Genomic DNA, 13,372 nt, shown 5'->3' with positions numbered 1-13,372 from the left:
GAAGGTTCTTTCTCTTAAGGAAACTTTAACAAAGGTTTGGGGTTTGAAGGATTCTTGGCGACTGATATCTATCGGGAGAGGCTTTTTTCATGTGGTTTTGGGATCCCAAGAGATCAAGAATCAGTTGTTAGCGCGGGGCATTATCAATACTAAGCCAGGTACTTTCCGTTTGCAACCATGGATTCCGGACTTTGACCCCTATGCTGAGAAGTCTACAAATGCTCAGGTTTGGGTTAGATTATATTCTCTTCCATGGGAGTATTGGGATCCTCAAATTCTTTCAGATATTTCAAAGGGTATTGGAGGGCTTATACGATTTGATAATACCACTCTTGAAGGTGAGTTTGGTCATTATGCTAGAATGTTAATTGATGTGGATTTGATGAATGAGCTTCCTATTAAAATGGGTATTGAGAGAGAAGGAAAACAAATTTGTATTGATGTGGTGTATGAGAGATTACCAAGCTTCTGTAAAGTTTGTTCAAACATTGGCCACATGGCTTATGACTGCAAGAAAAATAAAAAACCATTGGAAAAGGTTCTAGAGGCTCCGGTTATTGAAAAAAAACGTACAATGGTTTCACAGGAGAGGAAGTTTGTGAAAAAGCCTAATGCAATTCAGACCGAGGTGCCTGTTCAACATGCCACTTCACGGATTGTTTCTGAGCTTAGGCCTCATGTTGATACTGGTTGTGTGGTGGAGGTTGTTCTACCTGGCAGCCCGCAACTTAGGAAGGAGGATGAATTCAGTTGTGATAAAACTGATAGGCCAGATTCACCTGGAATGGACAATATTCTCACTAGATATGAGGGAGCTGATTCAGCATCTGAATCATCATCCCGTACTAAATCCTGGGCTGATATGGCAGAGGATGATGACAATAGCTGGAACACAGTTAGCACTAAGAAAGTAAGGCGGAGGGAAAAAATTATGACAACAACGGAGAATTTGCCAGCTCGAAACAAACGAGCCAGTAAACCTCCGGTCCGTTTTAAATGATCTTTCTTTACTGGAATTGTAGGGGTATTCTTAATAGGGATACTCAGGGTTACTTGCATCATTTGTGTTCTCTTCATAAACCGGATTTTCTTTGTTTAGCTGAGCCTATGGTAGAGTTCAGTTCTGTTAATGAGGCCTTCTGGAGAAGGCTTGGTTTGTCTTTAATTGCTATGAACAATAAGGAGCTTCCAACTCTATGGGTTTTTGCAAAGATTAATTCTTCCATGGTTACCAATATTTGTTTCAGACATGAACAATTTGTTATTCTGAGTTTGTCTAATTTAAATACTTTTGTCTGCTTTGTTTACGGGAGCATTTGGGCAAATAGACGTGTCACTATGTTTGATGATATTTTGGCTCATCAAAATAGGTTGAATGGGCATTGGGTGCTTCTTGGAGATTTTAATTCTGTCCTTGGATCTCATGAGAAATCAGGACGGGCTCCTGTTTGCGTCCTTGTAGGGAGTTTCGTGATTTTATTGATTCTGGTTCTTTTGTTGATGGTCCTACTCATGGGGCCTTCTTTACTTGGTCTAATGGTAGGTCTGGCTCTGCGCGGGTTGAATGTCGTCTGGATAGAGTTTTATTATCTGCTTTATTCTCGGACTTCTGGGAATCGATTTGCAGTTTGGCTTTGCCGCGACATCACTCTGACCATTGCCCTTTGATGTTTAGCTGCTCCAAGGGGAATCGCCCTATCTCTAGATTCAGATTTCAGTCTATGTGGATTCTGCATCCGGGGATTAGGGAGGTGATTGCTGATTTTTGGAATGGAATGCATCCTAGCTTACCTCCTATGCAAGCTTTATGCGATAAACTCAGGCGACTTCGGCCGGTGCTTCGTCACTGGAATAAAGTGGTTTTTGGTAACATTGATATGTGTCTCACTGATGCTGAGACGGATCTGGCCCGTGTGCAGGCAGAAATCTCTGAGAATGGGTTTACTCCTGAACTACATCATGAGGAGATGAATGCTCATGCACACTTGGATAATATTTTGCATAGAAAGGAGGCTTTTTTGCGTGACAAGAGCAGAGTTAGATGGCTTAAGGAGGGAGATCGAAATACCAGCTTCTTCCATCGTATGGCATCTATTCGAGCTGCTGCCTCTGGGATTTCGGTGCTTCAAATTGAGGATGAGCTGGTCTTTAATCCGAATCAAATTGGGACGCATATTGCTGAATTTTATTCAAGTCTTTTTAAAAATGACGAGGTCTTACCGCAGAATTATGATCTAGTTTATGAGGTTGTTCCACATCTTGTCTCTGACTTGGATAATGATTTGCTTACTCGTTGTCTGGATATGAATGAAGTTCGTATGGCAGTCTTTGCCATGGATAGCAGTAGTTCTCCTGGACCTGATGGGTTTTCTGGGGTCTTTTTTCAGTCTTTTTGGGATATTATTGGTGCTGATGTGTTTGCTGTTGTCAAAAGCTTCTTTATGAGTGGCATGATACATCCTGGCCTGTGCTCCAGTATTATGGTCCTTATCCTGAAGGTGGAGGGTGCGATATCTCTTGATCAGTATAGGCCTATTGCAATGAGCAACTTTAGTTATAAAATAATTGCAAAAATTTTGGCTGATAGACTCGCTTCTATTGCATCTCGCATTGTTTCTCAGAATCAATTTGGATTTATTCCTGGACGAAGTATTCACCAATGCATTTCACTTGCTTCTGAAGGCACTAATATGCTTCGTAAAAAGTGTTTTGGAGGGAACTTAGCCTTGAAGGTTGACATCAGGAAAGCTTTTGACACTTTAAATTGGAATTTTTTACTTGCCGTGATGGACGCTTTTGGTTTCTCTATTCAATTCAGAGACTGGATTCTGAATGTTTTATCTGCATCTCGGATTTCAATTTTGAACAATGGAGCCATTAGTGGATATTTCAGATGTTCAAGAGGGGTTCGATAAGGCGATCCGCTGTCTCCTATATTGTTTGGTATTGCCGAGGACTTTCTTAGTCGTTGGTTGCTTCACCTCGTGGATACTGGGCGACTTGCTCCAATGCAATATACTTCTGCAAAGGTGTTTCCGACTCATTTATTTTATGCCGATGACATTCTTCTCTTCTGCAGAGCCTCTTCGAGTAATCTAGCTGTTATTAAAGGTGTATTTGAGTTGTATGGATCTATCTCGGGTCAGTGTGTTAGTTGGAACAAATCTGAATTATTTCTGGGCTCCTTTGTTTCTTCTGGACGTGGTAATCGTCTTGCTGATATTATTGGTATTCGTCAAGGGTCTGTTCCATTTCGCTATCTTGGAGTCCCTTTGTTTTTTGGTTTACCAAAGACACGACATCTGACTAGTTTGATGGATAGGGTGCTTGCTCACTTTGCTAAATGGAAAGGGCATTGTTTGTCTATGGCTGGGAGAGTGGCTCTGGTAAATTCTGTAATTACTGGTAGCTTCATTCACTCTTTTAGCATTTATAAGTGGCCCTCTGCGCTGCTTACACGTATGACTAGGCATATGAGGAATTTTATTTGGTCTGGGTCCATTAATTGCAAGAAGCTTGTCACTGTCCCTTGGAAAATTTGTTGTCAAAACTTCAAGGATGGAGGTCTTGGAATCAAGAATCTATCTATTCTAAACAAAGCGTTGAATGGAAAGATGGCTTGGGGTCTTCTTCAAGAAAAGTCTCTCTGCTTTAACTTACTTAGAACTCGTTTTCTCAATAAAGCGGGACAGTCACGACATTATATCATGAATTCTTCTATTTGGGGCTCGATAAAATCCATTTATTCTGAAGTTGAGCATCACTGTTTTTGGTGGATTGGTCAGCACTCTGAACTTAATTTTTGGAATGGGGCCTGGATGCATCCTTCACTGGCTGCACAGGTTGGCCTATCTGCTAGTCAACAGCGTCGTTGTTTTGATTTGGTGGAGGATTATTTGGATGGTAATAATTGGCACAATCTGCCCGTGTTACCTGCGGATGTGGAGAATAGATTGCGGAATATTAGGCGGGGTAGGGACGATGTTGATATTTGTGTTTGGAAGCCTGCTACGAGTGGGGTTTTAACTGTTAAGCTCTTGTACACTTGGCTTAGATTTCCTCCTACTCAACAGCCTTGGAGTCTTTTTTTAAGGTGTCAGAGTGTTCCTCCTGCACACTCGCTTATTGGATGGCGGGCTTATCTTGGGTATTTGCCAACACATGATCAGCTTCAGTTGCGTGGCTGTCAAGTTGTTTCTCGTTGCAGTTTGTGCTTGTTAGATTCTGAAACGTTGGACCACCTTTTTGTCTCCTGTCGGTTTTCCAAATTTATTTGGCATGGTGTTAGCTCATTGTTTGGAAGACGAATTAACACAGACTCGACTCTTAAGAATCTAGTTGATCATGCTGTTATTCAACGTTTCAGTACTCAAATCGCTGATTTATGGGCGGCTGCAATTGTTAATACAATTTGGGCTCTATGGCTTGCTCGTAATAGGTCCATTTTTGAGGATGAGAGGGTTGATACTTCCATCACGCTGAGACGGATTTGGGGAGCTGTTCGTGAATCTGCTCACACTGGACGGGGCTCCGTTTGGAATTCGCTAGTTGAACTTCAAATCTTAGGTGAGCTCGGGATTGAAAAGCGTCTTGCTAAGGCTCCGCACATTACTCCGATTTTTTGGCAACCACCTCCGAGGGATTGGATTAAGATCAATACTGATGCGTCTGTCATGGGTGCTCCTGGTCCTGCGGGTTGCGGAGGTATTTATCGCTCGCATACTAGCATGTGCCTTGGTGCGTTTGCCTTTCCGATTGAAAGTTCCTTTGCTTATCTTGCTGAACTATCTGCTGCTATTTACGCCATTGACATGGCTATCAGCAAAGGTTGGCGGAAAATTTGGCTTGAAAGCGACTCAATGTATGTTGTGCAGATGTTCAAATCTAAATCTTGTTCGGTCCCTTGGTTGCTTAGACAAAAATGGTTCAATTGTTTAAATCAGACCGATTCTGTGGCTTTTGTGGTCTCTCATATTTTTCGTGAAGGAAATCATGTTGCGGATTCGCTTGCAAATTATGGACGGACGGCAACAGCTTCGACTTGGTGGGATGTTGTCCCAGATTTTTGTGGATCGGTCTTTTTTCATGATCGTGTAGGACGTTGCGTTTATCGCTTTTCCTAATTCTTTAGCTTCATTTTATTCTTTTTTCTTTTTGTATTATGACATTTATTTACTCTTTTAATAAATTTGGTTCGGGGCTTTTTTGGGTCTGTGGTGGGGTGCCAGCATAGCTGGGATGTCCGCCGCTTACCCTTCCTCGCTAACCAATCTTTAATCAAAAAAATGTTTTTTAATGAAACAAATTTTTAATATTTTTTTTATATAAATTAAAGTTTTATAATTATATAAAATAATATTAAAGATATTGAAATTATTTGGAAAAAAGATAAAATAAAAAATATTTCAATATGAATATATTTAAAATATATTATTTTTTTATTATATATATGTGTGCGTGTGAAATATTTAAAATATAAATATTGGTAAATTTAAATTAAATTTTTTTTGGTATATATATTATTACTAGTTTTTTAAAAGCTCTAGTTTGAAGTGTTTTAGCCCAAGAGTTCCCTTTTTTGTTTGAAAAGAAAAGATGAACCCGCACCACATTTTTTAACCTTCGAACCGAAACCCCCAACTAGAGATGGAATTCCAGAACCTAAACAACTCAGTTGAGAGCTCCGTGACCGTTCAAGGGAAGGTCCACCAATGATTGATAGGCCATTAAAGACTATGCATTAAATAAAATTAGAATACAAAGTTTGAACAATGAAATCTGAAGGACTAGTATGACACTTCATCAGTCCTGACATAGAATATGATGCCCATGCAAATTCATGGGCAACACTATTCGCAAAACGACTAGCAAAAATGATACTAACATCATTAAACGAATGAATCAACCTATTACAATCATCAAGAACAAGATCGTAATAAGATCTGAAGGCATGTTGATTAAGATTTAAAACCACCACCTCTGTATTGGTTTCAATAAGACAGCCGTCCATACAACACCAAAGGAGGTTAGAAGACGAAGGCAACCTCCTTAAAAGATTCCAAGAATCAGCCCGTTTTGATCTACCAGGGAAACCATAGTAGCCTGTAAATCTTCATGTTTGACTCACACAAAAGTGTTTCTCTGCATCAATAAAATCGTGGCTGGAATCCCTGATATCCACTATCCCCTCTTCAAGCCAAATAAGAGCCAGGTCCTCACTTCTACCAATACAGTCTACACACGATCTATCAATATAGCCCAAGAGTTAAAAAACTTTTTTAGGGAGTGTTTTTAACCCAAAAGTTAAAAACTTCATTTTCAAATATAACCATACTTAGATTGAGAAACATTTTCAAAACTAGATGAATGTTGATCCAAATGTTCTTGCAAGTTAACTAATTTTCCTTCCAAAATAGTTACTAATGTTAATAAATTGATTTATGTTACAAATGTCCATAAGTGTGACTATAGTAACTCTTTCCTTTAATATTATAACTCAACAATTTGTGTTCTTATGTAACCTATATATTTATAAGCCTATAAATATAAATTTATTTTATGTAATACATACAAGCAGAAATGTAAGAAATACACCTACTTTCTCTATATTGTTCTCATTTCATTGCATACTATCTTTTTTATTTCATAACACGTTATCAGCACGAATTCGGTCCATGGGCATGGAAATAAAATTGTAAGTGGAAATGAAGCATCCAACAAGGACAAAGCAAAGACAATGATATTTCTTCGTCATGATATACTTAAAAGGTTGAAAACTAAATATTTTATGGTGAAAGATCCACTATAATTATGGAATAATCTGAAAGAGCGATATGATCTCCAATATATGGTGTTATTGTCTAACGCTCGTTATGAATGGATACATTTACCGTTTCAAGATTTTAAGATTAGAATATCTTTTCAACCTTTCATGACTCGAATGTGTTGTTGTAGCAGCAATATCGAGAAAAGGGTTTTAAAAAGTACTCTAAGTTAATCTTATATTTACTTGTAGCACAACAAAATAACGAGCTGTTAATGAAAAATCATGTGTCTCGTCCTACTGGATCTGCTCCATTGTAGAGTGAAAAGGGATTTCATGACATCATCGATCCGAACGGAACTGGCTTTTCAACTTCTTCGATTGATCTGCTTTGTTGAATTCTAGTCCAGCTCTCTTCCTTCGGCTTCTTCTCTAGAGTCAGCCTACCAGAAAGCCATCAGTGTCTTGAGAGCACTGAGACAAATAAGCTAGCTAGTAATTGAAGTGAATGCATCAATGCACAATCATAGTCGTGGTCATGGTCATGGTAACAATCGTGGCAAAGGACGAGGACGAGGACAAACTAATTACTGTCATCATAGTGGTAGCAATAAGAATATTTCTTATCACCAGAAGTGGAACAATCATAGGGGTAAAGGAAAAATTAAAGTCATCCATGCGCACTCTTCAAACACTATTAAAACTCGTGTTATCATGTGGCATGAAAGGTCACTAGTCCCGTACATGTCATACAGATGATCATCTTATCAAGTTTTATCAAGCCTCTATTAAAAGAAAAAGGAAAATATAGAATCAAATTTAATTGATGGATGATGATGTTTCAGCAAACCTGGTACATGAATATGACATTGATTTTGAAGACCTTACATATATTACTCACTTGGATGCTTTTTTTTTTTTCAAGAGCCATGAAAAAATAACTATAATATCTTTATAATTATTATCTTATTTCATTCTTTTACATATTATTTATATTTGTTATTTTAATTAAGTTTATTATTTTTATTTTCCTATTTCTCTCAAATAAATTATATATACTTAAGTATTTATCTATTTGCTAATAATAATATTTTATTTTTATATTTTTAATAAAGGCATGGATGTTTCTCAATCTTTAACTGGACTTGTATTCAACAACGAAGACATATGCATTGTTGATAGCGCTACAATACATATTGGGCAAAGCGAAATTAATTGAAGGCTCTAGAATAGCTATTATATTATTACCCGAAAGAACAAAACTTACCATTAATAATGCATTGTTTTCTTCCAAATCTCGAAATTTTTTGTTAAGTTTCAAAGTTATCCGTACCAATAGATATCATGTTGTGACTGGAAATGAGAATGGTATTGAATATTTATATATTACAAATCATGGATCTCGTATAAAATGTGTTTTAGAAAATCATTATTCTATTCTGGCTTATATTATACAAATATTAGTTCAGTTGAGACATATGCTACAATGAATCAGAAGTCTACTTATCCAAAAACGATTTATAGTCTGACTTGACCGGTTAGGTCATCTAGGTTCAATTATGATGCATAAAATTATTGAGAATTCACAAGGACATACGTGAAAAACTAGAAGATTCTTCAATTTAAAGAATTCTTACGTGCTGCTTGTTCTCAAGGTAAATTGATTGTTAGACTAACACCATCTAAGTTGGAATTGAATCCCCTATATCCTTAGAACGTATTCATGGTGATATTTGTGGGCTTATTAATCCATCATGTGGACCATTTAACTAGTTATGGTATTAAACGGTTTTGATAAAACATATCCATTAAGTACCCAAATGGTTGTGAGATTACTAGAGGTTAGTAAAGTTCCATTTCGTCCTTGAGAGAATGATGAAAAATTTCTTGGTCCTGAAGTACCATATTTAAGTGTTGTAGGTGCATCTTTATGTATCTTGCTAAATTGATTCTATTAGCAAGATTTTCTTCCCCAACAAGAATGCGTTAGAATGGAATTAAACATGGTTTTCGATATCTCAAAGGATCACTCGATATATGATTATTTTATTCAAATAAAACTAAATTACATTTAGTTGGTTATGCAGATGCATGATATTTATCTGATCCATATAATCGATCATAAACAGGCTATCTATTTACTTGTGGAAGAACATACTATCATGATGGTCTGCAAAACAAACTTTAAATGTTACTTCTTCAAACCATGCAAAAATAATTGCAATGCACGAAGCAAGTTGTGAATATGTTTGGCTAAGATCATTGATTCGTCATATCAAGAAGAAGCGTGGTTTGCATTTTGAATAAAATTTTACTGACGATATTATAGGAAGATAATACAGCAGGCATAGCTCAACTAAAAGGAGAATACATAAAAGGTGATAGAACAAAACATATTTTACCAAAAAAAATTCTTCACTCATGATCTTAAAAAGAAATATGAAATAGATATATAACAAATTCGTTCAAGTAATAATTTGGCAGATTTATTCATCAAAACATTACCGACTTCAACATTTGAGAAGTGGAGATGCGGTATTAGCATGCGAAGATCAAAGACCTATACCGATGTCTTTATGAGGAGTAAACTTGACACTATATACTTTTGCCTAACAAATTGACTAATACTATGAATGTTTATAAGTGTAACTATTGTAATTCATTTCCTTTAATATTGTAACTCTCAATCTCTTTAAATGTTTATAACTCAACAATTTATGTTCTTATGTAATCTATATGTTTATAAACCTAAGTTTTTTTCATGTAATAGCAGAAATATAAAAAAAAAATATACTTTCATCAAAAAAAAAAAATATACTTACTTTTCTTATTTCATTGCATACTATCTTTCTTATTTCATAAGAATCAAGAGTTACTTTTTAATCCCAAACAATTTATATATTCTACTGTTTAAAAAAAATCAAACGAACACAATGTGAATCCTAAAATTTTAAGATTTCAACCATAGAACATTTTGAAATCATTGTACATAAACAAATTCAATTCCTATCCATAGCTTATTCATAAGAAAAAATAATAATTTAGTTATTTCAGTTTTTTTTTTCTAAATAGAAAATTTGACCCCAAAAAAATCTTTAGACAAGAATGACATGAAATTCCTTTCATACTGAAATTGAAGTTATCAAAAGGTCAAGAAAGCGAGACAGTTGAATTCTGCCATAACACCAGAAGTACATTGAAACTTTTATTTTTTGATATCCGTTTGGATTGAGTACTATCACAAATCAGTAAGTTGTATCAAAATCATATTTTAAACAAAAAAGCCACGCCTATTTATTTCTGATCATTCCTTTTCACCATTAGGCGGGTGACAGGAGATGTACAGATACATCTCTTAAAACAAAATGCAAAAGCTTCATCTTGTCATAATCTAACCCTCAACAGTGGGTCTTTTCTTGGTAGTGTACGGATAATACTCCTTCCCGGTGTCTACTCTTGTTGTCTGTCCGCCAGCATCAATCACTGCAGACGTCACCGCTAAAGATGCTCCAGCTTGAAGTGCTGTTTTAATGCACCTTCCTGCAAAACAAGCATCAAAAGTTTAATCCCGATTCACAAGTATACAAGTAGGATCTATATTTCAGGAGAACTACACTAGTCACTACATGATCATACAAAAAAATATCCACAATCATCCTGTAGGATCAACATTTTAGATCGTTGTTGGTCCAGGTGTCGCTGTAATTCCACTAAAATATATTTTAGATGCTCATATATACTCTTTGCTCCTCAACAAACAATAACCTTTTTTCCTTCAGAGCTACGTCGCTGCACTAGTATTCCCACTTTATCCATCCATCGTCATCACCAAAACTATTGATGTTCTTTACTTCATTGAATATTTATGGCTAGCTTTGCTGGTTCAGACTGAGTTAAGAGATTTAAATCATCTGCTTATCTGAAATCAATATTTCAGTACATAAATTCAAGGGGAAGACATTGATTAGTACATCCAACATGATTATGGGTAAATACAAGTATGGTCCTCCCCGTTCCGTTCTTTCTCAACCATATAGTGCTGGTCAGCAAACAACAACTTGCCTATATGCACTAAAACACCATAATACCTATGTATTTCTCACTATCATAAGATCTTCTCGGCATCATATTTCAAACATAAAAAAGATCACATGATTGTCAAAAATTACTAGGTTGCTTTTGTCCTAGTCTTGTGACAAATGAAGTGAAATAAACTATTAGTGTATAGAATAATATGAAGTACATTTATTTTAAAGAAAAAGCCGAAAGTTTTTCCACTACCACCTGAATAGACCAAGAAGCCAGTGAAGGGCATATATGAATACATTCGACAATTTCTCCCTTATTCTCATCATAATTAATGTTACCTTAAAATTTCAAAGAACATATGCTCACTAACTAGCCTTTTAAGCATGTAGCTTGGAAGGATAATCACAAGTTGTACAATGTTGGTTGTGAAGGAATTGTACTATGCAAATTTGTAACCGCTGCAAAAATTATACCGCAATCATATAGAAAATCATTATTTTTGTTTTCCAATTGTACTGCTTTATCCAAAAGGAATAACATTTAATCATATTACACTACATCAGTTGACATAATAGATCGACAAATTAAACAATAAGGGAAAAGCAATTCACTACATGATATCTCATGTTCAACGTAATAGTTAGTCCCACTATTTAAGAAACTAAACTCTGACCTACATCCTTCAATAAAGAAGGGCTCTTATATTGGTGTACACAATACCATCACAAGCCATCTAGGCATCAACTACGAATTCGACAACCTAATGAGAAAGACTCTTATTTCCAAGTGCCTCAATATGAAGTACAATTATTTTAATAAATAAAAAGACTCTTATTTCCTTAAGCTGGGAACTTATTAAACAGTACTTGTATATTTTGTATTGATCAGAGATAAGCTTTTGATCCACTAATTACCGCATATCAAAAATTCAACTGAACCTTCAGTTTTATGCATGGAATTTTGCCTGTAAAATTAATGCAAATAACCTACAAGTGCCTCAATTGAACTGATAATAAAGCTCTTACAAAACATTGATCCGCAATAAATTGCTATTAATTCCCATCAATTTATGAGGATCAAATCTATCTAGACAAGAAATTTTCATATGCCCCATTCTATACGCCAATAAGAAAACACAAATTTAGATTTTTTTTTTTCTGAAATAGAAATTCAATCAGAACCCATTAGAATTTTAGAAATCCGCTAATTTAACATTAATCCTCACCTTTGAAGCCTAGAACGGAAGCCCCAGCAACAAAGCCGCCAACAGCTCCATTAACGAAATCTCTCTTACCCCTAACATTCTGCACCAGCTGCTCAACACCAATGTAAACTCCTCCAATAGCAGCAAAAGTCACTCCGTGGTTGCCCATCATTTTTAGGGTCCTTATTAGACCTGGAAGTGCGACATGTTTCTCAACCCGAGGCACATCCTGCCAAGTGGCAACGATAGTCCCCCAAACAGTACCGGCAGCTAAACCCATAGTTGCACCCTTGATTGTCTTCATTAAGGGTGTATCATAATCCTCCAAATGCCTGAGCTCTGAAGGATCCATACTGTCTTCTACCCTGGAAAGTAACACAGACAAAACAATAAACAAGCTAGCACTTGCAAATTTCGCTCTAATAGGAAAATGCTTTTTCCAAGATAGTCCCAAAAGCTTGAATTCCAAACAAAAATCTGCGTCATTTCCTAACGCTCCAATTGTTTCTTGAATACAGGTGCAAAACGTACCTTCAAATATTAACAATATATACCTAAAGTATAGAATTTTGAGAAATAAACCAATGCCGGTTTAGCTTCATATTTGAAAGCAATGACCGACACATATAGAATGTCAAACAAGTAACTCATATTCTTATGCAAAAAATACCCTAATGGAAGATAGCTCCGACGACGATGTCATATGCCTAATAAAAGTAAAGGCCCATAATCCAAAAAGGGATGCTTAAAGGGTCAAAATTAGTTTCAAGAAAACGAATTCTACAACATTTCAGACCGATTACATAAAATAACAAAAGGATCACGCTCAAGGCTGGGAATATCGCCAGCATTTAAGGCAAAATTGGGATTTAAACCCTAGATAAACATATGCACGTATAAAAGCAGAAGAGGAGATTAGAAGCGAAATTAATTCAATAAAAATGCAAAGATAAAGTGAAATTAGTAAGGGAAGTCACCTGTGAATTTGATTAAGTCCGTTGAAGGTAGAGAGAAAGCTAGCAGTGCGAGGAATGAATTAATTTTGGAGATTTATTCCGTCTAGCTTATATCCAGCACTACTGTTACTGTATAACATTTTCAGGGACCATATTACCCTTACTTTTTTTTTTGTCTTATGATTTAATAAAACAGAATAATGTTTCAAAAAATAAATTTTTTTAACAGAATCGTGGTTAATGAATCTCAATACCGCAAAAGTTTAACAAAAGACAGTGGACAAAAGCTCGGAAATATATCATAAAGTCTAAGATTAGTATAAGATTGAACCGACCTAGCTAATGCATGAGTCAAACCATTTGCTTGTCTTTTAAGAAAACGGACCGAAAGGTAATAAAAAAAAACAGACCGAAAAACCG

At 35.9% G+C, this 13,372-nt stretch overlaps 1 protein-coding gene across 1 annotated transcript; it reads right to left on the bottom strand.

The window, feature by feature from the left end:
- Positions 1-9,955: 9,955 nt before the first annotated feature.
- On the bottom strand, positions 9,956-13,131 carry LOC136208343 (outer envelope pore protein 16-3, chloroplastic/mitochondrial). Its single transcript, XM_065999172.1, has 3 exons — positions 12,974-13,131; positions 12,018-12,361; positions 9,956-10,303 (listed from the first exon to the last, which is right to left on the bottom strand). Exons 2-3 carry the CDS (start codon positions 12,346-12,348, stop codon positions 10,155-10,157), a joined length of 480 nt encoding a protein of 159 aa, XP_065855244.1. The 5' UTR covers positions 12,349-12,361; positions 12,974-13,131; the 3' UTR covers positions 9,956-10,154.
- Between the last annotated feature and the right edge of the window lie 241 nt (positions 13,132-13,372).

Source organism: Euphorbia lathyris, chromosome 10, assembly GCF_963576675.1.
Source record: "Euphorbia lathyris chromosome 10, ddEupLath1.1, whole genome shotgun sequence".
NCBI lineage: Eukaryota > Viridiplantae > Streptophyta > Magnoliopsida > Malpighiales > Euphorbiaceae > Euphorbia > Euphorbia lathyris.
This window is presented reverse-complemented; position numbering and strand designations above follow the sequence as displayed.

What these genes read in the sequence shown, in the direction of transcription:
- LOC136208343 (XM_065999172.1), bottom strand. Translation starts at nt 12,348, where the DNA reads ATGGATCCTTCAGAGCTCAGGCATTTGGAGGATTATGATACACCCTTA. An exon ending in TTCCGTTCTAGGCTTCAAAG is followed by an intron (nt 10,304 to 12,017) that starts GTGAGGATTAAT and finishes CTTGTTTTGCAG; the next exon opens with GAAGGTGCATTAAAACAGCA.